The 27,563-nt window shown below is 42.6% G+C and overlaps 1 protein-coding gene across 1 annotated transcript in view; it reads right to left on the bottom strand.

Moving 5' to 3' along the window:
- Positions 1-4,705: 4,705 nt before the first annotated feature.
- plcb2 (phospholipase C, beta 2) overlaps positions 4,706-27,563 on the bottom strand; it is a gene marked incomplete at both ends in the record, with an annotated part of 65,004 nt that continues 42,146 nt past the window's right edge. The window contains 13 exons of the mRNA XM_084311144.1: positions 4,706-4,876; positions 7,374-7,457; positions 9,867-9,894; positions 10,013-10,063; positions 10,644-10,708; positions 20,644-20,788; positions 22,840-23,023; positions 23,294-23,803; positions 24,428-24,524; positions 24,911-24,972; positions 25,166-25,270; positions 26,273-26,372; positions 27,157-27,321. Coding sequence (XP_084167270.1) covers positions 4,706-4,876; positions 7,374-7,457; positions 9,867-9,894; positions 10,013-10,063; positions 10,644-10,708; positions 20,644-20,788; positions 22,840-23,023; positions 23,294-23,803; positions 24,428-24,524; positions 24,911-24,972; positions 25,166-25,270; positions 26,273-26,372; positions 27,157-27,321 — 1,767 coding nt within the window. The remainder of the gene's footprint in view (positions 4,877-7,373; positions 7,458-9,866; positions 9,895-10,012; positions 10,064-10,643; positions 10,709-20,643; positions 20,789-22,839; positions 23,024-23,293; positions 23,804-24,427; positions 24,525-24,910; positions 24,973-25,165; positions 25,271-26,272; positions 26,373-27,156; positions 27,322-27,563) is intronic.

Genomic DNA, 27,563 nt, shown 5'->3' with positions numbered 1-27,563 from the left:
ATTCATTTGTGCTAAGCTAGGCTAGCTTGCAGCTGGATAGCTTTTATAGTCTGCTGCTGCTATGCATTAAAGAAAAGCATTTGAACTAATTTTGTCAGTGTGCAACTTTCCCCCCTTTTTGATGCTGCATGTTTATCGGCACCCGTTAGGAATCTCAAGTTTTGTTGAGAGCTGAGCCACGTGCTGCCAACCCTTTGTCGTTGAGAGTTGAGCCGCGTGCCAACCAACCCTTTGTCGTTGCTTTTCTGAAGCCTTGGCACTGATTCAACACTCGCTCTGTGTCCACGTGCCTTTTTCCAATCTCTCCACTTTGCGGGGGAATGATTGATCCATTGAGGCCTTGAGAACACAACAGAATTATGTGAAATTATGAATCAGTAATGTCATTGTGCCCCAAATGACTCACCCCGATACGGACGGCTCTACAGCAGTGAGAGACCCGCTGATTGTGGGTTGCATGTGGGTTGGGAAGGAAAGGAGGGAGGGAGGGAGGGAGGGAGGGAGGGAGGGAGGGAGAGAGAGAGAGAGAGAGAGAGAGAGAGAGAGAGAGAGAGAGAGAGAGAGAGAGAGAGAGAGAGAGAGAGAGAGAGAGAGAGAGAGAGCTTATTGGTAGTCACGATCAGACTGCACATGGACTGTAAACCCTCGGCTCACGTGGCGACCAAGCCGTCCATGACCAGTACCAGTATGGTACTAATATGGTAGCTATAAATAGCTGAGTTGGGTCCAAATTGCCTCTCTCTTCTATCCGCATGTTGTCTGTTATTAAAATGCACTCAGTTGAACTAGGGAGGTATATATGGTGAAGAATCACCACCCCACTCTCTTGTCATTCTGCTTTTAAACATGTGTGGACAAACACTACCACTGAGAGATAAAACGGTGTGCACAAAACCGTGCATGCACACACAAACACGCACACACAGGCGAGACGTTCTGGATGAAAGTGAGTTTCCAACCGTGACATCACTCCTTCCCCAAACTTGGCTGAACCTATAGGTTTAACGAGGCGCTCCAGGGATTTAGATAGATTGATCATTTATTATCCTCCTTAGAAGAAATGTGTTTCAACAGCCTGTACTACACACAAGAACAATCAAGGAACATCAATCAATCAAACACAAAACATAGCGACAGTCATGAGAACACAAGTCCATTAAATGTTATTATACAGTTTGTTGAGGGCAGTGAGGCCACAAAGCTCTTACTGTAGTGTGCTTTTTTACAGATCAGAGATCTGCATCTTCGGCCGGGTGAGAGTAGAGTGAAGCATGAGTTCAGGGGGTGGCTGGGGTCATGTGCTAATGCGCTATCATGGTGAGTGCGTGTGATGGCAGTGTCAATGAAGGCTGGTAGGTTGGGAGAACAATGATTTTGGAGGATTCTGAGGAGTAGTTTGTTCCTGTTGGTGAAAGTGAGCATGGTGAAGTAGCATGTGGAACAGTAGAGGAGGTTCTTTGATGCTCCTGTACAGCAGAAGGTGGGGTGTGACTGAGAGGTTCCGGATGGCAGAGAGCCTCTGTTGGCAGCGATTATGGATTCTTGTAATGGATATCTGGACAGTTATGCACATGAGTGAATTTGCTCATTGAGTGTGAATGAAGTGTGAGGCTACTATCTATCTATCTATCCATCTATCTATCTATCTATCTATCTATCTATCTATCTATCTATCTATCTATCTATCTATCTATCTATCTATCTATCTATCTATCTATCTATCTATCTATCTATCTATCTATCTATCTATCTATCTATCTATCTATCTATCTATCTATCTATCTATCTATCTATCTATCTATCTATCTATCTATCTATCTATCTATCTATCTATCTATCTATCTATCTATCTATCTATCTATCTATCTATCTATCTATCTATCTATCTATCTATCTATCTATCTATCTATCTATCTATCTATCTATCTATCTATCTATCTATCTATCTATCTATCTATCTATCTATCTATCTATCTATCTATCTATCTATCTATCTATCTATCTATCTATCTATCTATCTATCTATCTATCTATCTATCTATCTATCTATCTATCTATCTATCTATCTATCTATCTATCTATCTATCTATCTATCTATCTATCTATCTATCTATCTATCTATCTATCTATCTATCTATCTATCTATCTATCTATCTATCTATCTATCTATCTATCTATCTATCTATCTATCTATCTATCTATCTATCTATCTATCTATCTATCTATCTATCTATCTATCTATCTATCTATCTATCTATCTATCTATCTATCTATCTATCTATCTATCTATCTATCTATCCATCTATCTATCTATCTATCCATCCATCTATCTATCTATCCATCCATCCATCCATCCATCCATCCATCCATCCATCCATCCATCCATCCATCCATCCATCCATCCATCCATCCATCCATCCATCCATCCATCTATCTATCTATCTATCTATCTATCCATCTATCTATCTATCTATCTATCTATCTATCTATCTATCTATCTATCTATCTATCTATCTATCTATCTATCTATCTATCTATCTATCTATCTATCTATCTATCTATCTATCTATCTATCTATCTATCTATCTATCCATCCATCCATCCATCCATCCATCCATCCATCCATCCATCCATCCATCCATCCATCCATCCATCCATCCATCCATCCATCCATCCATCCATCCATCCATCCATCCATCCATCCATCCATCCATCCATCCATCCATTATCCATCCATCCATCCATCCATCCATCCATCCATCCATCCATCCATCCATCCATCCATCCATCCATCCATCCATCCATCCATCCATCCATCCATCCATCCATCCATCCATCCATCCATCCATCCATCCATCCATCTATCTATCTATCTATCTATCTATCTATCTATCTATCTATCTATCTATCTATCTATCTATCTATCTATCTATCTATCTATCTATCTATCTATCTATCTATCTATCTATCTATCTAACAATTTAACTATCTGAACACTAGAAAAATTATTGTCTGATGATTGTTTAGTGAAATATCACAGTACCCAGCCTGAGAGCTGTGCATTTAGCGAACGTTGAGAGCCGATTGAGATCATGTTCGGAAACTGGATGGCGTTCGGCTGCCTTTGACTTTCGTCCAGAATGTCTCTGGTAACCCTCCCATACACACGCAAACGTGTTCACCCCCACATAAACGTACACACACATACACATATGGGACACACAAAATTGTGAATAGTGAATGTTTATTGAAAGTAGTTTTTTATTTCCATCACATATTGCTATTGTAACTATAAATAAGTAATCTTGGATACAAATCAAATATGTATATGCCCGCATCTATTGCTTATTGTCAAGTTTAGGATAGGATTTGAGAGTCACAAAGAAAATATAAATAAATAAATACATCAATAAATAAATTGGTGATATTACAATTTTGAAAACCAAAGCGTCATAGTGGCGGCTGGGTGGCGCAGCGGACTAAGCGCTCATCACCAACGCGAGAGACACTGGTATCGAATCCGGCTGTCAGCGCTGCCTCCGGCTTGGCCGGCAGCGGGAGGGAAGCCGGTGGGGTGGTATTCTGGTCGTTGTAAACAGCAACTCCTACAGGTCGGTCAGGGCGCCTGCACAGCGAGGGAGGGAGATGGTGAGGGTAGTGTGACCTCCCACACGTTACACCTCACCAATGAGAGTCCGCGCTGGCAGGTGAAAAGATGCTGCTGGCTGTTTCCTATGTCTCGGAGGAAGCATCTGATAGACTTCAAGGCTCCCTAGACCGACCAGTGGGGGGCACATGCAAGCAACGACCAAGAAGGGGAGGGGGGGAATTGGCATAACGACTAAATTGGGATGGGGAGAAAAACACAGAAAAACAGGAGGAGAAAAAGTGGATAAAAAAAAGAAAACCATAGCGTCATGGCCTTCTGTACGTACATTTTGTATCAACTGTGGTACATTCCCCCCCGCTAAATATTCCCTGCAATTACTTAAAGTTCCAGTGGCATCTGCGCTCTACCTTCATGAATTGTGTGTGAGTATCTCACAGGAGTTAAATCAGGCTGTATTGTTGTGTGACAGGCTGATTCAGCCTTTAATGTCAATGTTTTTCTAGGAGGGAAAAAAGGAGAAAAGAAACGGCCACATGTTCTCGCTGTGTTTCAGCTCATTGTCGAAGAAATCAAGACAGAAAAAAGACAAGAGGACTGAACACGAGGCATTTAGTAACCAGCCTCAATATAGCTGTGTCGTGCTGCACAATCTGGAGACGGTTTCCTTACTGGAATAGAGCAAGAGAGGTGGAGAGTGAATGCAAAGACACCATCCAACCTTTGGTCTGGTAAAATTGCGCTTTAAAAACCTTAAAATATATTTTGCCTTACACTGTAGCTGTGTCCTCTTTGTAGATGTGTCTAAATAGTTTTGTATACTTATTTAGCTTTCTATTGGAAGAAGAAGAAGAAGAAGAAGAAGAAGAAGAAGAAGAAGAAGAAGAAGAAGAAGAAGAAGAAGAAGAAGAAGAAGAAGAAGAAGAAGAAGAAGAAGAAGAAGAAGAAGAAGAAGAAGAAGAAGAAGAAGAAGAAGAAGAAGAAGAAGAAGAAGAAGAAGATGATGATGATTGCTCAAGAGGGCAGGAGGGGCAGAATGAAGGAAAGTGGAGGGGAGATCGTCGAAACAGAGTAAGAGCCACAGCGCAGTGCAGCTAGCTAACCCAGGAAGACGTCTCCATAGAAGCCCACGCCGTCCACCTTGTTGTCTCCACCCTGGTCCACATGTTCGGGGTAGTGGGATCCCAAGCAGGCATTGACCGCCTCCCTGATCTCCCCTGGCAGGGACCTCATCTTCTGTTCTCGCTCCTCAAGGGCCTCCTGGTTGAGCTACAAACAGGAGGATCAGAGGTCAGGTCAGGGAAAAGGTCCGCGGCAACCTACGTTTAAGATCTTGATCTTTTTATGAGTTTGTTCATTTTCATCCAAATCATCTCAGTTAGGATGAAGCTTAAATGGGAATACCATTAACACTTTGAATGCCGACGACGGGCAGATTAGACACATAGCCATAATTTAAAACATAGATTATGCGTTTTTAACGCTAACATTGAAGTGGATGATGGCATTCAACGGGGTAAAAAGGTAAACAAGGCCGGCACTGATCGTGTTAAAAAACCTCCAAATTAAAAAAACATTATTATTATTATTATTATTCCCTTGGTTTAAGGCAGTCCAAAAACATTAGTGAACTAGAACTCAAATTAAAAATAAAAATGTGTGATGTCATCATCAGGTATGAAGTCTGAAGCTCCATAGATAATGAATGAAAGAGTTTATGGATACAGTTTCTGTTTCAAAACTGAGAACACTGCCATAGAATAAAGATACTTTGGATATTCTGTAGATCAACAAAATCATTCATTCATGCATTGTCAGTGGTGCAGCTCCAAGTTTGATTCTTGCTTTCTGGTTTTTGGCTTTGGGAGTAGCTCTTGTTTTTTTTCCTAGGCCACGGAAAAAACACATTTGACTTCTTAATTTGGCTAGTGTTCCCCTTTAACTCATTGACCGGCGGGAATTAGACGGGACCCCGCTCTAGCACTGCCATGCTTTAAAATATAGGAGTGGATCACCTTGTTTGTAGAGCTATAACTATATTATATATTATATATATATACTGGCGTCTAGCGGGATGCGGCCGGTATTGCACTTTGGCATTCTCAGGATGATTCCCCATGTTAACCCAGAGTCTGTGTGCCTGTAATGAATAGAAATATTGAATAAAATAAATAACGATCAAATGACGTTGGCATTCAACGGTTGTCGGCCAAACACGTATATAATCGTTGTTGGGGGCCATTGAGTTAAGCTCAAAACTAGCATGAGGCTAACGCAAAGCTAGCATTAGGCTAACAAAGAAATAGCATGAGACTAACGCAAAGCTAGTATGAGGCTAGCGCAAAGCTAGCATAAGGCTAACGCAAAGCTAGCATGAGGCTAATGCAAAACTAGCATGAGGCTAATGCCACCTCGCTCGACCAAATCCGAGTTATATGACGATATGTCAGGCTTGCAACTTTTTACGCGCAAGCGTCAGATTACGACCCCGGATTCCCGACACTCTCGAAATGTCAATCATCCGCCGATTGCGGAAATTATTGGTCAGAGTTCTAGCCAATGAGTGTAGCTTTCCAATGATACCCCACATGGGGGTGAGCGAATAAGGGATATATGAAAGTTGACGAGCGAAAACCAGAAGTGAAAGAAATTCCAAATGAATGGCCGTGGATGAGGAAATGGAATACCGGAGAGTTTCTTTTTTGGGCACACCGTTTACCCGGATCTCTCTAGAAGAGTCATTTCTGAACGGATTTTTTGCGATGTTTTCCAGCTTATAGGCTACCTATTATTATAATTATTTAAATTTACATTTGTTTGCAACTGCTACAGAAATTTTTTAGTAGCCTACACAAGTTCAAGTTCAACTCAAGTTCAACCCTATGTTACTCTATTTCATTAGCACTAGAAGTGAATTTCCTTTTTTGCATTAGTAACTTCAGAATGTTATCTTTCAAAAGAGACCAGGCTTATGCATGTGCTATAAGTATAAAGATAAGCTTTGCAAAAAAGGTTTTCAGTCCTCAAGTTCAAGTTAAAAAAATTGCCACTTTTATGCCCGCCTGTTACTAGGTTATTGGTCTGTATCAGCTTCCATTAATTTGTGCTAAGCTAGGCTAACTTGCAGCTGGGTAGCTTTCTACTGAATGCACAGAGAGGAAATGTATCTGACTCTGGAGAAGACGGCAAGCGCATTTCCCATAATGTTGGCATGTTCCTTTAAACATGTCTATTTTTCAATGGACTTGAGAGGGCTTTGGCTTCATATGATACTTGCAGAGAAGAATTTGGGGACCCATCTTAATCTTCCCAAGACCCACATATCGGTCCAGATCCACACTTTGAAAAACACTGGGCTAAATCAACTATAGGTTAAAAAACAAACAAAAAAACACAAACCATCCAACAAACCAAGCGTCAAGTATCTGTCTCTGTTCTATGATTATGCAACATCTTATTCTCAACCCAATTTGCCAAGAAAAAAAGGCTCCATTGTAAGAAAGCACTCCGACATAATTTACAGCAGTAGGATAGTCATCATTATGTAGAATCATTGACTCAATAGATGGCCATGGAAGACCATTTGATTGACAGCTATGTGTTGCCACAATCCACCAGTATGCATGTATGTGTGCGTGTGTGTGTTTGTTTGTTTGTGTGTTTGTGCATGTTTGCGTGTCACAGTCAAATGTTGTTTGTGTGTGTTTGATTTTTGGGACTGTGTGTTTGCGGGTGTTGGTACAGTATATGTATCACAGTGAAGTACCTGGTTAGTTAGGGCTTTGATCTCCTCCAGTGTTGCAGCCTGTTTCTTCACCAGAACCTCTTGCTGTGGGCTGTAGTCTAGGGACTAGAACAATATTAAAGGTGCGTTGCTGCTCAAAGTTACCATAGTTGGTGTGTGTGTGTGTGTGTGTGTGTGTGTATGTGTGTGTGTGTGTGTGTGTGTGTGTGTCTGTGTGTGTGTGTGTGTGTGCGTGCGTGCGTGCATGTCTGCTTGCGTGTCCCCCACAGACAGTTGATCTCCTCATGTTTCTCTCTATGCGAGGAGGATGTGTGTGTTTGTCTGGAGGGGAGTGGACCCGTGGGGGGTGGGCGCAACCTGAGAGCGAAGATCAATACCGCTGGGTCACAACAGGTTGGGCCTGTCCAATTCCATTACACACTCCTCAACGCAGCCGGCCATTCAATACAGAGGCCCGAGCCCATTAAACAACCGATAGTGTTATAAATAGTTTGCGGTAATTAATGGCCAAGCGATGTTTAAACGGATCGAACGGCGACGCGACATGGAGCCCGATGCGAGGTGGCCGGGCCTCACTGTTGTCCGGATGGAGCTGGTCTTGAGGGGTGTAGGCAAGTGGAATGGCTGGGGGGGGCCGCCGCTGACCCAGATCTAGCTGGTCTGAATCCTGATGAGCCGAGGTAGAACAACAACAGAGCTCAATGAGTCATCCACCGCGGCCCCCCCCCCCCCCCACCCCCTCGCTGTAAACAGCCTGGGTAATGGACCAGCCCGCGCTCTATGGTCAGGACGCACCGTGCTCTATTTAGAGCCACGTGTGTGTGTGTGTGTGTGTGTGTGTGTGTGTGTGTGTGTGTGTGTGTGTGTGTGTGTGTGTGTGTGTGTGTGTGTGTGTGTGTGTGTGTGTGTGTGTGTGTGTGTGTGTGTGTGTGTGTGTGTGTCTATGCTTGTGTGTCTCAAAGTGCGGGCGTACTTGCATATACTTGAGTGAAGTGTGCATGTATGCGCAGCGTGGCTGTGGGTGTATGTATTGTGTGTGTGTGTACCTACAAGTGCATGTGCTTGTGTGGTTATATCTGCCTGAAGGCATGTACTGTAGGTGTATGTGTGTGTATGTGTGTGCACATGCACGTGTGTGAGTGTGTGTGTGTGTGTGTGCGTGTGCGTGTGCGTGTGCGTGTGCGTGTGTGTGTGTGTGTGTGTGTGCGAACATGAACCAAGGGAAAAGGTAAGCATGTGACTCAGACAAACATTTAAACATTCTCCCACAGTGTAACCATAGTTGCACACAATACACTGGAGATGGATCAGTGGGTATGAAGCATGAATGACTGTGAAAATAGGTTTTTGTGTTTTTAAAACAATTTCTAATAATAATAATAATAATAATAATAGATCAAATTTATATAGCGCCTTTCTAGAACCCAAGGTCGCTTCACAATCAGGACAAAAAATAGGGCTAGGGAAATAGGGGGAAAAAAGGGGGATGAGGGAAGGTAAGGGATAATGGACCTAATCTAATCTAAACTAACTGATGGGGAAAGCCTTGGTGAAGAGGTGTGTTTTTAGTGCAGATTTGAAGGTGTCCAGGGTTGGGGCGTTGCGGATTTTGGGGGGGAGAGAGTTCCAGAGGGTATGGGGACGCCAACAGGGATGGAATGTGAGGCATTTGAGTTGCTTCTTAGGTGAACAGTAACGTGAATGTGCAGGTGGATATCAGTGCAGATGTTGCAAAGATTTTATTATCAATCAGTGATCATTTTATTATCAATCAGTGATCATTGTATTATCAATGAGTGGTCATCTTATTATCAATCAGTGATAATTTTATTATCAATCAGTGGTCATGTTATTATCAATCAGTGATCATTTTATTATCGATCAGTGGTCATTTTTATTATCAATCAGTGATCATTTTGACCATTAAGATTACGACAAATCTCCCCCCCCCCCCCCCCCCCCCCCCATCCCCCAGCATGGTAACTGACTCCTCTCTCTCTGTATAATATATATATATATATAATTGATATACATATTGTTTGTAGTTCTAGTAGTTAACTACACCTAAAATAGACAGTGGCTCAGGAGGTAGAGCGGTCGTCTGGTAATGTGAAGGCTCCCGGTTCGATCACAGCTCCTCCTGGCAGCTCATGGAAGTGTCTTGACTTAACCCCTGACTGCTCCTGGTGAGCAGGTTGGCACCCTTGTATGGTTGCCCCTGCTGTGAATGGGTGATGGTGAGGCATAAGTTTTAATTTAATTTAATTTAATTTTAATTAACTTTGGATAAAAATGCTATATAAATGCAGTCCCTTTACTACCATGGCAGAATGGGCCTTGGTTATATGGTACTTACTGCTACATCAGTCGGGGTGGATTCGTCCAACACTTCACAACTCATTGACCTCTTCAACCTGAGAATATAAATGGATGACCATTTGTCATTTTCAAGTTGGACCATTTATACACAGAACAGCGATTACGTGAATCAAATCCAAGCCCTGTGTGCAATGCCTCGTGCTCGTAAACAATCTCAGGAGATCTTCTTTCAGAAAACACAAAAGAGACCTCATCCTTTTAGGTTGATCTATGAGCGAGGAGGTGAATGGAACAGAAAATAACAGAGATGGACTGAAGGCAAGACCAAGGTCTCCACTCACCGCATCCTCTCTGAAGATGAGCGCTTTGTGAAGCATTTCTTCTTGGTTTCGCTGGGGGGTTAAAAACCATACAAAGTAAACACAGAGTCTAAGAAATCGTTACACGTTATGTGTGAAAAACAACCTGCACGTGAAAAACACTATTCAGAACATGTGATGCAGGGGCTGTCTTCTCTTGGTAAGACCTCCTGGTTCTTATAGTGTGGACCGGGGGGAGGGTTAAAGGATGGTTAGACTGTCTGTCTGTCTGTCTGTCTGTCTGTCTTTCTGTCCACCTGTCTGTGTGGACAGGTAGAGGACCGAGACGATCTTTGTCCTTCCTCTTGCTGTTTGAACACCTGTTGGCTAATGGTTGTCCTGAAATAGCCATCTGCCGGCTGGGGACACTGGATAACACACAGATGCACCCTCATGCGAATGAATGAATGAATGAAAACACACACACACACACACACACACACACACACACACACACTCATGCACACACAAATACATGTATACAGTACATACACACATGACATGTGTGTGTGTGTGTGCGTGTGTGCGTGTGTGTGCGCGTGTGTGTGTGTGTGTGTGTGTGTGTGTGTGTGTGTGTGTGTGTGTGTGTGTGTGTGTGTGTGTGTGATCATACCTCTCCAGGATCTTCAGCTCGCTGGTGTGTCTCTCCATGGTAATCTCCATCAGCTTGGCCAGCCGCTGTCAGACAGGAAACGGATCAGTCAGAGTAGGAAGTCTTCCCTTGTCGAAAACACATCAGATTAAAGTGGTGTGTATCCCTTTAATCTCATACCCGGGCCTTCCGCAAGGGTCTGGTAACTTTGCTCTTACAGTAATGACTGTAAGAGACTGTAAGTAATCAAATGTTTGGGTTGGCACCATGTGCCCATGCTTTCTGAAGTGGTCAATAGGTCCTTTTCACAGCAGACATTTTGACTGGTCAGATGGGCTTACAGAGGTGTAACGATAGATATAGAATAATTAACCATCTATGAATTGTTCTAGATCTTTGGTTACACCGACCTGTGTTTACCCATCTATGTCAAAATGTCTGCTGTGAAAAGGGCCTATGGCACGAGCGAAACGTGTGGCCGGCACTTTAACTGTCACTTCACTCCTTACGCACTTCTGTGACACTGTCTGGCGAGGTGGCGACCCGTGGAAAATTACCCGATTGACCTCTCAATCTCATGCAGATCCAGAGCTTATGCTAAGAGCACCCCAGAGCACCGGGGTCTGATGGATAATCAATCGAAGGCCTCTAAAGTCCTGGCTGCTTGCCCGCCCACCCAGCCAGCCAACCAGCCACACAGCACAAGGAAGGAGAGGTGAGGCTGACCGGAGGGGAATGTGAAGCTATCTTGGAGCAGTGGGAATTAATCCTATACCTTTGTGGGTGGATCAATAGATGCAATGAAGAGAACCAAGGAGGCCAAGGTATGAGGAGAGATGTGGTTAATTAGGAGAGTATGAGGAGAGGTTGCAAAAAGATAGGACAACACCCTAGGAATTCTTAACACATTGTTTTTGCCCTGCTTTTGAGTGTTCACCCAAAAATGTACATGTCTGAATCTAATTGATTGAATGCAGAAAGATATGCCCTTGTTGCATAAAAAAATACCAAGGCCTATTTACCAAGATCCAGGAACTGTACTGTGTACATTATAAAGTGTGACTAATAGAAGATTTCCAAGCATTCCTTGCAAGAAAATCATTGGTTTGTATATAGGGGATCAAAATAGAAATAGCAACTGAGTGATTACTGACAAATTTTAGCATCCTCTCCTTTGATTACCATGCCACACAGATGTGAGTCATTTGGGAATGTGATGCAAGTCGCTTTTTGCAATGAAACAAGACGTTTGAAGCGGCTGATGAGGCCACTGAAGTGGGACTTTAAAGGAACACACCAACATTATGGGAAATGCGCTCATCATCTTCTTCAGAGTCAGACAAGAAGATAGATACCAACTTCCCCTCAGTGCGTTCAGTAGAAAGCTATCCGGCTGCAAGCTAGCCTATTTTAGCACAAATTAATCTATGCCGATACGGATCAGCTAGTCTAGTTTAAAAATCCGGGAGAGGTGTTTTTGTGAAACAGCTAGGCTAGCTGATCCGTATCCGCTTCCATTAATTTGCGCTAAGCTAGACTAGAATGCATTACACATTTCCCATTTGATTTGATTTGATTTGATTTTTATTTGGAAATTACAAACACATCATAAAAACAAATTATCATGACCGATTTGTTTTCCTGAGGATATCACCTAAAAGCATGAATTAAAACACTTATTTCCAAGGTGGTCCTCGTGGAAGACATACATTTCTTTTAATACAACATAAAAACATAAAAAAGTGTTGTTGGCCTGTTGGCTATCTTCCATCGTTATAGTTCTTGGAGACTGGTCTTGGTCCCGGTCCAATTTTGGTCAGGGGCTTAGAATTTCTCAAACATCCTGCCTTTCATTCAGTGTTTTTTTGTATAATGACAATGAGCCACAAATGATTTTGACTGTTTGTAGTTACCGCTGCTTTGAGCTGCATTGTTTATACATTCTGAATAGAAAATAAATGTTTGACTTCCGGTTTGACAACAGCATGTAGCGGTCGCGTTGGTCAAGAGCTCCGCTCCCGTTCATGTTCATTTCGCTTCAAAACCCACTTTTTACAACACTAATGTGTTTAAACCTCGACGTATATATTAACTAAGACCTTCTACTAACTATATCAACAGAAAGAATCAACATGACATCAAAGAAAGAACCTGTAAAGAGACGCGGAGCAGACAATCTAACGGCAGACCCTGCGGAGACGCGCTCCGTGAAGGCTCGGGCAGTCGAGATCGAGAATAAAACAAACGATAATACCATTGTTGTGAAGGATCAGATTAAACCGAATATATATATTTATTTATGGATATATATTTAATAGTATTTGTATATCGTTTGATATCCCCTGTATATTCCTTGTACAATATGCACTGAATATCCCTTTAGTCTACTAACAGCCCATAATAGTTTCATTCTACCATTGGACGAGAACCTGGCGCCAGCAGCCATGCCCCTTGGTTCAAGTTCAATCGTGCCGACCAACATGTCGTGGCAAGCCCGGTTCCGCGTAGGAATACGTCTGGCGAAATACGAATGGTACTATTTGTTCACAGCGCATATATATATGGCGCAAGTAAAGTAGAACTTTCTTTTTAGTCCATTAGTTCTTTACCCTCCAACCGAGTAACAGACGCGAAGCCTCACCCACGACGCACGTGTGGTGCAGTAAGGCCTACTTGGCCTCAGAATAGGCACTGAGACATCGTGTGGATTAATAGTTGAATTGTCATAATTTGGCACTATACCGTCGAGTTGGACGTATTTCTATTAAGCTAATAATAGTCTATTATGTATGGTGCATCGTTCGGTTAGAGTTATAAAGTGAGCAGTACCCCCATCGTTCCTGACGTTATCTGGAGTCTTAACCAGGCTGGGCAGACCACGTGTGGTGCTTGCATCCGAGGAGCTCCGGGCCAGGACGAGTGGACCTGTACATTGGATTACTTTACCCGGACGACGGCGAGCCTTCCACGGCTTGGATTATCTACATGCTTTGGGTGCTTTGATTATTCCATGGATAACGGCCAACACTGCTGAGTGTTGGAACTACCCCCCGGAGAGGAGTCCAGGTGAGACGGCGCTCTACCCCGAGTGAGGTCGCCTCACGTCTCTTCATCTGTGGACCGGCAGCTACCGTCCACCAGAGGGTCCAGCTGTATTCATCTGCGGACCGAGGTTCTGTGGGCATCGTGTTCAGGACTCTGAATTCTCCCAAGAAATCGTCGGCCAGATGGGATACCGCCAGCGGCTCTTCTAACCCCCCCCCCTACTGTCTTACAACCAGCGGGACCCCCCCCCCCCCCCCCCTTAGTGTATCCAGCTATAATCATTTAAGTACCATCGCTATAGTTCCCTAACGAACCAGGTTGTATATTTGCTCCCTGCGTAACCAGAGATTGGACATTCAATGTTGATTTACCTACGAATACTCATTTGCCATACAAGTGCATTTCAAATCATAAATGTCATTAAGTGAACGTTGTATATACCCTTTGCTATATAAAATATTCGATTTATACATTTGTGTGGACTTCGTTTCATCAGGTGGGAAAGTGTTCATCATATCTATATCATGTACTGGATGGCCAGAAGTTAAAGTACAAGAGGTAGTGGTTTAATAATACCATACTTATCAATACAGTCAGGGAATTGTACCCCTCAGTTACAACCATCGCTTCCACCGCTCCTGCAACCTCACCCGAGACAGTCATGGAGAATACATCACACGATTTAGAGTCTCTGGCTATTCTGATAAAGAACTTGACCGACAAGGTAAAGATCTTAACCGACAAGGTTGATAATGTTGACGCCAAGGCTGATAATATTGCTGATAGGGCTGACGCTAATGCCAACGCTTTCTATCGAAGCTAAATTCGAAGAATTTAGAGCAGCGGCTGCAGTACAAACCGAGCGCATTATTGCAGTTGAAATTACCGTGGGCGAATATACACTGAAACTCGTTGAGGGCAATAAGGCTCTACATGATAATATCGCGGAACTAGCGGTGGAGATGCAAGAGGGTGACAAGGAGATTTTGCAGAAGATACTTGAAAACAACGGATAGGTTGCTCGAAATCGAACGTTACTCCCATAGATTTAATATCCGTATAGTGGGATTGGATGAATCAGTCAAATGCACAGACGACTCGTTCGCGACAGTGTTAGCTGAAATTCTAGGTTCAGATACCCTCCCTACAGCACCGACAGTGGACCAACGCTACAGAGTCGGCACCCGAGACTACAGCAGCAACAAAGCGAGGGTGATCATTGCTAGCCTGCGTAAAACTGAAATAAGAGACACGATCATCAGGGATGCACGTAAGAAGTGGGGAAAACTGACTTACAAAGGGAAACAAGTGTCGTTCTACGAAGATATGTGCAAGGAGGCTATAACTCTATGAGCCCGTTACAAGGTTGTGATGCATCAGCTCTATGAGAAAAATCTCCGTCCTATCCTACGGCATCAAACAAGCGTTTGACAACATTGAGGTACAAATAGTTTAATACGAAACGCTAGACACTATATTTATAGATTTATGGTTTTGTGCAGGTCATGATCTGATGTCGACATTTTGGAATATTCTGGATTTTTTCGAACGCTCTGTGTCATATTGGAATATACTGGAATACACTGGAATGACATAACTCTATGGCAGGAAGAATGCACTGGAACATAAACATCAGTTTTCCACAAGTCATGATCGGTGGCTAACTTTTTGGAATACACTGGACTTTTTCAATGAAGGCCCTGGAACAATAAAATCGGTATGTGACCTGCACGTGAACCAGATATGGAAGATCAATAAACCTTCATAACAGATTAATGCCCACCCTTGGATGTGTAAGCTTGGCAAAGTTATTTTAAAATTTAAGCAATTGTTCCCTAATTTTTGGGATATTTATAATTTTGTTCTAAACATCTTTCTTTCTTTTTCTCTGTTTTCTGAAATGTTCCAACCTATACATGTTAGTAGAAGGTTCAAATTAGTATACTAATTGATTTTTTTATTACATTAACGGGAGAGTGGCTAGGCCACGGGTGACATTCTATTAAATTAGAATTTAAGTTTTAGATCCTATGGCAATTTGCATAGGAAAGTTAAGGATAAATGGCTCATTCTGGGCTAACCGGTGGTGTAAGGGAGGGTGGAGTTGTATGCGAAGGGGGTGTCAAAGGAACACAGGTACCTTGTACGGCTCTTTGAGGGAGGGGGGTTTAGGGGATTATTTGTATATATGTATGTTTTTAAGCTCGGCTCTCAACGGGAACTCAATAATTGGATATGTATCCATTGTGAATTCGTACTCCAGACGCATTACTAACAAGTACACAACAACCTGCATAGATTATGGCTCGTTTGAATATAATGATTTGGAATACTGGGGGAATAAATAAACAACATAAACGCAAAAGCGTGCTCACACGGATGAAAAACAAACAGGTTGATGTGGCTCTTCTAAGCGAAACGCACCTTTTAGTGGAAGACAAAGTAATGCTAGCGGACAACATATATCATAACATTAGCCATCCTTTGGAACGAGATCCCGTGGAGTTGCTATAGTCGCGAAACGGAAGTTGAATATTGAATTGCAGGACGTATGGTCTGATACGGATGGTCGGATAACCATAGCTAAAATTGTATACAGTAACAGGAAAATAGCGTTGGTAGCGGCATATGCCCCAAATCTTTACGAGGCTAACTTCTACGCTACACTTACCAGAACAATGTTAAACTTTCCTGAATACTCATTTATAATTGGCGCGGATTTTAATGCCATTTGGGATCCCGGGATGGATAAATCTTATCACACCATTTCCAATGATCAGAAAAATTCATCTAATGCACTAAAGGATTGGTCTAAGAATACAGGTGTAAATGACATATGGCGATCACTCAACCCAAAGTACTCTTGTCGATCTGCAAGACACAATACATTCTCCAGAATAGATTATGTCTTCGCATTCCCTAGACTATTTGATAACTATGACGTGGAAATGGTACCCAATGCACTATCAGATCACTGTTATTTACTCCTAAAAGGATAATTTGGTATACTGTCATCCCGAGCCCCAAGATGGCGATTTAACTCGATATTGCTGAAAAACAAGGAATTCAATACACAATTTAAAGAAGCTCTTATTGAATTCCTGCTGGAGAATGCGCAATCGGTACAGGACCCCAGAATATTATGTATTATGGATTAATATTAAGGGATTTATCAAGGATTTCACTATGGTCTTTGCCTCCAAACTACGCAAGAATCGTTGTTCAAAACTGGCAGAGCTGGAAACGCTTTACTTTACACTTTACGTTATTTTCCTCTTTACAATACAACTACTCGGTTCGATTGGAATCTCAAATTAATGTGTTAAAAAAAGAGATTAATTCCATTTTAAAACAACAATCTGAAGTTCAAATACGTAGCACAAGACAACAGTATTACTTTCATGGTTCTAAACCAAGTCACCTACTAGCTATGCAGATACGAGCCAACGCAAAATTTGCAGATATCCCTACTATTAAGGCACAGCAAGGACTTGTTACAGACCCTAAAAAAATCAACGAGACATTCAAAAAGTTTTACTCCAACTTGTACAAATCAGAAATGGCCTTCGATCAAAACAAAATGGACATATATCTTAATCAAATTAACCTTCCTAAACTATCAGAGGATGACGCTAAACAGTTAGAAACACCCATCACACTGGATGAACTTAGGGAGGCTATATCTGAAATGCAAAGTGGTAAGGCTCCTGGAAGGGACGGTATCCCACCAGAAATGTACCTCTCATGCTGGGATGTAATTGGACCCCTATTACTTAATATGATTTTATACTCAATCAAGGAGGGGAATTTTCATAAGATCGACAATATTGCACTCATAACAGTCCTCCTTAAAAAGGACAAAGACCCCACCGATTGCGGTAGTTATAGACCCTTGAGCCTCCTCGGAACCGATATCAAGCTGTATTCCAAGGTATTAGCCATCAGACTTCAAAAGCATATGACGTCTTTAGTTCATCCTGATCAGACTGGCTTCATAAGAGGCCGCTTGATCACGGATAATATAAGACGGTTATTACATGTGCTAGATGCCAGCAAGGATGACACCCCACCTATAGCAATGCTGTCCCTGGATGCGATGAAAGCCTTTGATAGGTTGGAATGGTCTTATTTATGGGCAGTACTAGAAAGGATGGGGTTAGGAAAAGGATTCATTGATATGATAAAAGTATTATACAAAGACCCATCGGCCATGATTACAACAGGTATAATCACCTCCGAAATCTTTCCGGTATCGCGCTCCTCCAGACAGGGTTGCCCTCTTAGTCCCGGACTATTCGCTTTATCATTAGAGCCTTTAGCACAATATATAAGACAATCCCAATCCATAGATCCCAATCGCAATTAAGGGCACACAACATCATATTAGTTTATATGCGGACAACGTAATATTGTTCATGCAAAACCCTACCACCTCAATGCCTCATCTTCTCAAGTTGATTGATGACTTTGGCAATTTATCAGGATTTAGGATAAATTGGCCAAAGTCGGCCTTCCTACCACTTAATGCCCCTGCAAAGAATATACTCCTTCCAGAAAAAATACCAATGGTAAAACACTTCAGATGTTTAGGAGTTGAGGTATTCCCTACTATAAGCCAAACGGTGAAGTACAATTACACAAAATTCCAAGATAAGATCAAATACGACTTTGACAGGTGGTCAAAACTTAAAAACTTAGTACAGGCACGAGTATCAATAGTTAAGATGGATGTTTTACCTAGAATCAACTTCATTAGCTCAATGTTACCGTTACCCCCTCCTGATGGTTACTGGAAAAAATTACACTCCATCGCATATACATTTATTTGGAATAACAAACCTCCACGAATAAAAAGATCCACCGCACAGAGAAACAAAGCCGACGGAGGTTTAGCATTTCCAGACTTTTACCACTATTTTAAAGCGTACTCTTTAAGACCACTGATAACCTGGTTTGACTCCCAAGCATCTGTATCCTGGAGAAACTTAGAAGAAAATATAGTAGCACCACATAGACTGCAGGACATAGTATACACCATGTTATCAATTAAGCAATGCGAATTGAAATTTGGCCCCCTTATTACACATGTGATCCGGATATGGATAAAAAAAATATTCTAACCAACATAAATGGCATAGCCATACTCCCCTATTCAATAACAATGCACTCCTTATTGGAAAACGACCTATCAGATATCCCAAATGGGAAAAGCAGGGCATACACACATTGGGAGATGTTTTCAACAAACAGGGTTTTTGTAGCTATCAAGATATACATAACAAATTTAACCTCACCAGTTCCACTTATTATTTTTACGCACAGTTATTGGATTGTTTGAAGGCTCATGGAGTCCCATTAAGGATACCAATTGAGCACCACAGATATCACAAATTCTTCTATGAAAGAGACATCGAGAGGCTTCGTATCTGATTTTTATCATCACTTACTAACGTCTTCGTATGGAATCCTTCCCCTAGACTCAGTCTGGAGGAGGGATATACCAGACTTGGAAATAGATTTTGATTGGCAAGAAGTCTGGGCAAACGTTCAAATTGCGTCACGCAACCCGGACCATCAACAAATGGGACTTAAACAAGATTCTCTATGTTCCTTATGTCAAATGGGGATGAGGGTACATTTATGCACATGTATTGGGATTGCCCACCGGTTAAAATATTCTGGGAAGAAGTGACCCAGCAATTATCAGAATTCTTATTTCTGAACATACCTGTACATCCCTCTGTATTGCTGTTGAATGATGTTTTTTCAGTTTGCAGCCCCTATACAGCTAAAGAGACTAGTTTTATCCGGTCTCACAGCTGCTAAAAAGTTGATAGCATCACGATGGATTCAACCGGATAAAATGTGCCGGAAGGTATGGGTTATTATTACCTATCTCGATGTGATTTATCTAGAGATATCTACAGCAAGAATTTTAGGTGTCAGTGAAACCAACATTGCAATCTGGTTAGAAGTGGTGGAGAGAGCGGTTAGGTGGCCGAGTGGAGATTGCGTTCGTCACCAACCCCGGAGCTGTGAGCTGGATTCGCCTGTTCGAATCCAGCTCACAGCTCCGGGGTTGTCACCAGCTTGGCTGGCCGTCCACACTAATACAATTGGCTGTATTAGAGGGTGGGAGAAGCTGGCGGGGTGGGTCCGGGTCGTTGTAAACAGCGACTCCTACAGTTCGGTCGGGGCGCCTGCTAAGCGCGGATAGGACTTGAGGGGGATAGTGTGATCCTCCCACACGCTACGCCCTCTCAATGAGAATCCGCGCTGCCAGGTGAAAAGAGGCGGTGATTGGCTGGACGTGTGTCGGAGGAAGCACGTGGTAGCCTCCACTCTCCCAGATGATCTGACTGTGGGGGGTAAGTGCGCAGCGACCAGGAAGGGACTGGGAATTGGCATACGACTAACATTGGGATGGGAGAAAATCGGAGGAAAATGGAGGGGGAAAAAGATAAAAAAAAAAAAGAAAAAAAAAAAAAGTGGTGGAGAGAATAAAAGCTAGCATATGAATTGCAATGCCTGGTTAGAAGCGAATGAAAATGGATGGATTATCCAAGTGGGGGTCCGGGGGGGGAGAGCGAGCAAGAGCATATGTATGTAATGTATTAGATAGCAAGTATTAGGTATATATCTCGTAAACTACATTTATATTGATTCAAATGGTGATTTACATTGGATGTTTACTGTTAATGCTTGTGTGTCTAATTTTATGTTATGTTTAAAAAATATAAAAAATAATAATAAAAAAAAGAAATAATAATAATGTTTGCCATTATAATACGTCATTAATACAGCAAATGTATTTATTTGTGATTTGTGATTTATTCTATTCTCGTCTTGCTTTGACCTTTTCCCTCCCTTGGCCTTGGAATTTAATCCTGATCTGGATTTGATCTCTTATTGAATCCTGATCTGGATTAAGTCTTGTATTGGTCTTGACAACCAACAGCGCCTGTCTCCTATGTACCTCGGTAGCAAACTGCTCCTTCTTCTTCTTCAGCTGGTCACACTGTTCCACCAGCAAAGCCTGCAGCTCCGCCTGGAGCTTCTCCTTCTGCTCCTGCACTCGCTCCGCCCCGGGACCGGAGGACTCGGAGGTGTCGCCTCCTCCCCTGGGAGACAGACACGTCATTTGTGGACACGTGAGTCGTGGGTGACACACGATTGCATAACATGATATATGACATAATGTGACATTAAGGAGAGTGGAGATTTTCTTTAGGGAGTGGGAGTTACTTGGATTATCAGTCTTAAATCAAAATCTTTGGTTTATCTGCAGAATAATCATAAGGATAATAGGATAGGATAAGATTTGTATCAGATTCAAACTTAGATACTTAAAGCCCCAGGAAACAAAGCCTCAAATCGTTAAAATGTATGTACGATATCCTACATGAGTGTGATATTAGGCGTCCACCAAAGTGTGAATGAAAGAATATAGACCTATATTAAGGTGACAAGACGTCCCCAATTTTCAGGGAGTGCCTGAATTAAATCATCTGTCCTAGACCATATCCTGTCCCTAAAAACATCCCAGATCGTTCCGACAGTAAAAAAAGAAACGCTTACCGTAGTTTTCGCACTTTAAGCCGCACTGGACTATAAGCCGCAGGTGTTTTAATGTTTAATTACCATATGTAATTAGCATTGGGACACAATACTGTCGGACAAATAACAAGAATTAACTCATTTACAAGTTGTATTAAGTTTAGCAAATAAGGGAACAGATAAATAACATTTCAATGCAGTCAAAAAAGCAATATTTCTATTTTTACATTTTCGGGTTTGGTCACGTCGAATCACATATAAGCCGCACCGTTATATAAGTCGCAGGGTCGAAAAATGGGGGGAAAAGGCGCGGCTTATAGTCCGAAAATTACGGTATATCCTTATAGCATTATAAGGGTGGCACGGTGGTGTAGTGGTTAACACTGCCGCCTCACAGCTAGAAGGTCCAGGGTTCGATTCCCGCTTGGGGACCAGGTTTCCGTGTTGCCAGGTACCCAGGTGGGGTATCTCCCGGGCCTTTCTGTGTGGAGTTTGCATGTTCTCCCCATGCTTGCAAGGGTCCCCCCCCCCGATAAGATACCCAATGGAAAAACATGCACAACAGATCGCTAACGCTGTCGTGTCCCTGACGAAGACGGACAGGAGCACTTGGATTGGTCCCTGGGGCGCGGCCCCACGCCACAGCCCATATCTGCTCCCGGCTGCCCTTGGGGGGAAGGACGACGGGATGGGTCAAGTGCAGAGACTCAATCGCATCGGCGACCCAACAAAAAATTGCATGTGTGTGTGTTCCTGTGTGTGCGCCGCCAATCGCGTGTGTCACTGCATGCTGAATAAAGACTTCTTCAAAGTCCAGTTATTATTATTAGAAGGCAGAAGAGGAAATTATATTGTAAATTAACCATGCTTGCAATGGTTGCAATGTAAGATTAAAAGGATTGAGAGAGTACGAGTGAAGTGAATGATACAATGTTGCAGTTTTTTAAATAGAAATTTAAATAATGGCTCCCACCACGTGTTCCCTTTGTTCGTACCAAAGAGCCGCTCAAAAGAATCGGATCGTTCGCAAACATCGCATCACTAGATGAGGTGCTTCATAAACACAAGAGAAAGAAAATCCTCAGAGCTGCAGTTGTTGCAGGGTAGTGTTATTAGAAGGGTAATTAGTCACCTGGGATTGTTCCAGACTTGTTTTTATTTGTGACTTGGTGCACGTGGTACAGTGGCATTGCATAACACATCTGCAACCCATAATAACAGTATTTAATCAGTGGTTTAATTAATTATTAATTAAGAGAATACTAGGAAAAACCATTAGCGGAGGGCTACAATAATAATTATCAGGCTTCTAAATGTGCTCTTATTAATGATGAAACAATAACAGCAACTTGGTGTGGCTGAGGTGGATGAATAAAACCACTATAGCATGGAAAACACAGAACAGCCCTTAGGAACAGGAAAAAAATACTAAAACATAATGTGTTTTAATAAGGCCATGAAATTCTGGAACAATATAGGTACCTCAGTGCTGGTTCGTTGTCATCCCAAATTACCTCCCACTCTCGGTCCTTCCGTTTAATCTCATACCACAACCACAACACAGCAATAGGGTGGAAATGCACCAAAGCACAGAAGAGAGAAGACATGAACTTACTCCTTCTTCTTCAGCGAGGCCTTCTTCTTCAGGGCTTTGAAGCTGTCAGAGTATTTCTGAATCAGGTCTTCTCCTTTCTTCTGGAACTTCTTCTCCCGCTCCTTCATGTCCTTCTCCTGACGCTTGGTGACCTTAGCGTAGCTTTTGTGCTGGCTCAGTTCTTCAGAGGTCACCGTGGACGGTTCTTTGGGTTGGAGAGGTACACGCATGTGCACATGTGCACGCATACACACAGACACAAACACAGACACAGACACAGACACGCTGCCTTACAAACGTTCTCTACTGTCAGAATCTCTTCCTAGCAGATGCTTACATTGGACGCTTTATTTTTAGATCAACATTAATTCAAAGAAAAAAGTCTCTCAGATTTCTGTTCAGGGATATTTTACTCAACTTCAAAGAAAAAAAAGCTGAGGGAAGGTTGTGGCATGTGTGACATGTACAGTATTACCTCCATTGGCTATTGGCTGAGAGGATTCTTGAGGTGCATCGGGCTCAGATGATGAACTGGGATCAGTGGTCAGGACAGGAACCACAGAGGAATCAGCCTCACCCTCCGGAGCCTCATCTGGGCTGGGGTCAGCATCTGATTCAGGTTTTGGACCGGAGTCAGCTCTGGGCTCCTCACTGGTAGCGGGAGCTGGCTCAGGTTCTGAGGTTGGTTCTGTTTCTGGGGTGTCCTCTTCTGGATCAGCCATAGGACTGGCCTCATCAGGAAGGGGCTCAGGAGCAGTATCTTCAGGAGCAGTTCCTTCAGGAGTTTGGGGAAGGTCTACATCAACCCCCCCATTGGGTTCTTCAGCACCGGTTTCTGGCGGAGACTGGGCTGGTGGGTTGGCAGCGTCCACAGGGGTCTCAGATTCTGCTGGACTCTCTTCTAGAGGAGGTGAAGAGTTCTCCACATCGGTGGGTATTTTAGACTTTTCCTCTGGACTAGCGAAAGCTTCCTTTTCCGGTTCTTCTGAAATGGAAGGACCATAATAACAATGTTAGAACTATAATATCGTTAGCCTCATAAGATAATTACCTAAGTAATTTTTTTGCCAAATTGAGATTTCTGCCTAACTGTACTCTCCTCACACTGCTGCATCGCCCTAGCTTAGTGCCTATGTCCTCAGCCAATCAGAACGCTTGTTACGTAAAAAAATCCCCATCTGCCTAACTCACTCGTGTGACTAGTGCATTTTAACGTTATATACATAGATGCGATCGTAAAGTAAAACAACTGCCTAGTGTATGACATGTATGTAAGTAAGAGGGAAAAATGCCTATGTCACAACATTATTTTGTTTAAAAGTCACCTTATTTTGTTACGCAATGGTTGTTGTATTTTTGCAAACTTGTTTATACACCTTGTGGAACTTATTTTCTAAATATAAATTAAAAACTTTTTGCTGGATGTGTTTTTTCTTCTTTTCCAAAAATCCTGAAAAATTACTTAGGCAATTATCATATGAGGCTAACGATATGCTACCATATCACTCACGAGACTTACCACCATCTGTCTGAGCAACATGAAACACAATGTCATTCAAAACCATGAAAAGTTACTTTAAAGTGTGTTAAGTCCACTAGGCTCAATTACCTGTTGCAGAGCCTGTGCTATTCTCAGCTTCAACTTTGTCTGTGGGGATTGGGACCACAATAGGCATCTCATAGGGGGAGATGTAGTCAGCAGATGACTGTGAGTACAGAGAGGACAGGAACATCACATTCTAACAAGCATGATCATCTTCCCAGGAGACTATCAGAGCTGTCAGGGTGTTATGGGACGTAACAAAATGTTATTAGATCAATAGATATATGATTAATTATTATATATTATTATTAATTAATATTAAGGAATCAAAAAAAAAAATCCCAAGCAAGCATTATTATGTTGGCTACTTTTATATAAACACCATGGATACATGAATACTGAACACAACTGGATACACAACTTTATTTGGGCAATTGACCTATCTCAAGCCCCGCCCTCTTTTGGTGATCCTCCAATCACAACTGTAGCTTCAACGTTTGTCCGAGGAAGAGGGTGGGGTTTGAGCCAATAGGCAGCTTGTGTCCATACCGTCTGTATCTTTGAGGTCTTTGCGGTGTCCTTTGTCGGGTTGAATAGAGCATCTGTGAAATCTGAAGCAGAATCAAATGTCGGTATATGTTATTAATAATTAATGTGCATGCACACACACACACACACATAAAATAAAATATGAACAATACTCTACCCAGCTACAAACACATCTAAACCTAATCTAGTTCCCTGTCCCTGAATCTCACTCCACCAATAAGAATTCAAGTGCCTGGAATGTGAAAGGCGCCGCACCTGCGAAGGCTGCGGGGATGTAGTCCTTGACCTCGATATACACAAAGAGAGCTGGCAGAGTGAGCGGCATGTTGCTCTCGTTGCGAAGGCAGATGTGCTGGAAACCTGCGGGGAGGGAGAGGGGGAGGGGGAGGGGGGATCAAACCTGTGTGCGTAACGTTTGGGGTTCGCTCTGCTCAGTGTTACCTGGTGGGTAATTGCCATGTCTACCTGTCCTAATTACACTCATTATTATCGTGTGTATATGCAGCACCGTCGTTTGACATGCTTAACATTCTGCGTGTTTTGGAGACCTTGCTTTCACCCCTTTATTTCCCCCGATTATTGTATAGAGTATCCTATGTATTGTGAAGCGTATTTAATGTGTTTTGGAGACGGAGATTTCTCCCCTTTTGTTTATCCGCCATCGTATGCATGTTCATCTACTCTATCTACTTGAATTAAAGAAGTAGTGCTTTGCTTGAAAACCAACATCTGCCTCTCGTCGTATCTGTTCTGTACTGCACCACCTGGGTCCAAGACACCTGCCAAACCGTAACAGTGTGAATTCAATACAAGACACAGGCTCCTCCGACTCAGGAGCTCTGCCCCTCTTAACATGTCATTTCATCTTGGATCTGAGTGTGGAGATCTTGTTTTTCTCTAAACGAGTGAAACGATTCATCAGTGAGGTTGAGATAATGAAAGATTAAATAGCTTGATGTCATTTAATAGATTTATTTTTAAAAAATTTGCAGTTGTGACTCCTCTGCGTTGTGTTAAACTTCGATGCCCCGAGGGAGTTTCGAACCCGGGTCGGCCGCACCACGGGCGACATCACAGACCGCTATACCAAGAGGTGAATTCACTGCTTGGTAACGTGTCTATGTGTCTTTTAAGGGGGAGCGAGTTTAACTCGCAGTACCGCTTACTGCCACAGTCACTTCACAACACAGTCCATCGTGACTGTGGATATTACTCACAGACTTCCGTTACACAGTGTCATTCAATCAAGTTAGTAAACGTTCCACAGCTTTGAAATACTTCCTGTTAGTTTACTAGGTACAGCACAGTATATACAGTAGGTTAAATTAATCATAACACATTTTGCTTCCCACTTCCACCAACCTGACTGAAGGGCCTCAACAGGGATAATCCTCTGTCCAAGGAATTTCCCATTCTCTTCATGGACTACAATCCTCAAGGAGGCCATTTCAGGCAGCAGGATCTGTCCACATTAACAATAGTAACAACGTCAGGATGAATGGCAGCTGCACAGAGGTTCATTACCAAAACTAGTCATACTTAGAGTTTCATCTTTCTGTGTGCATGCTGGTGATTAAGGACACACACAACCACATACACACCCTTACATGCATGTACAAATGCATGCATATACACACACACACACACACACCACACACACACACACACACACACACACACACACACACACACACACACACACACACACACACACACACACACACACACACACACACACACACACACACACACACACACACACACACACTGTATGTGCATACGTAAGGGATAATGTATAGCTACGAGGTCATTGTCGCAAAATAATTGACCGACACGGAGGTGTTTTAAACGTCAGTGAAGGTCAATTATTTTGCGATGATGACCGAGTATAGCTATACATTATCCCGCTTATTACATGGCTAACTTACTAACAATATACCTAATTCATTTTACAGACGCAGTTGTTCTGTGGCTCTGTCAGCCCAAATAAAGTGATTATTATTATCGCGGGCAGCCCGGCAGGTGTGTCTGATTGCACTGAAACAGTGTGTGTCAGTGGGGCTTGATTACTCCAGCTGCGAAAAACAATAATCACCGGTGGTTATCGAAAAATAATTCACCGCTGTCGGGGGCTATTGACCAATCACAATCAAGCATTTCGGCGAATGTTAAAACGCCATGTAATAAGGTACAATAACATATGGTACACACATATGAACAAACATAATAAGATAAGAATTCTGGACCTTCTCAAAAACAAAGGACTCCTCGTTCCAAACTGGGTTGATGGCATTGTTCGTGGTGGACCACTTGGTACGGTATTTCTTTTTGGGGTCTCCTGGCAACCCGATCACCTCCACCTCCACGCCGGTCTTCACATTCTTATCTGACAGAAACTGTCCAGAGTAGATCTATCAGGAGAGAGGTGAACATACTGGTCAGCTATACAGATGGACACGTGCCATCCTGTATCCTCTATCTAATGCCAGGAATCAAAGAAGACTCCAAGAAACAGGGCTGAGTCATGACAGGAGGCCTGTATTGATATCCACTCTGTATCCTTTCAGCAAGTTCGCAGAATATAGACATGAGACCTCTGCCAAATAAAGATAACTTAACACCTGAAGACACATGTGAGCACACACACACACAC

Source organism: Notolepis coatsorum (genome assembly GCF_963971535.1).
Source record: "Notolepis coatsorum genome assembly, chromosome: 3".
Taxonomy (NCBI): Eukaryota; Metazoa; Chordata; class Actinopteri; order Aulopiformes; family Paralepididae; genus Notolepis; species Notolepis coatsorum.
Note: the sequence above shows the minus strand (reverse complement) of the source record. Positions and strands in the feature narration are given on the sequence as shown.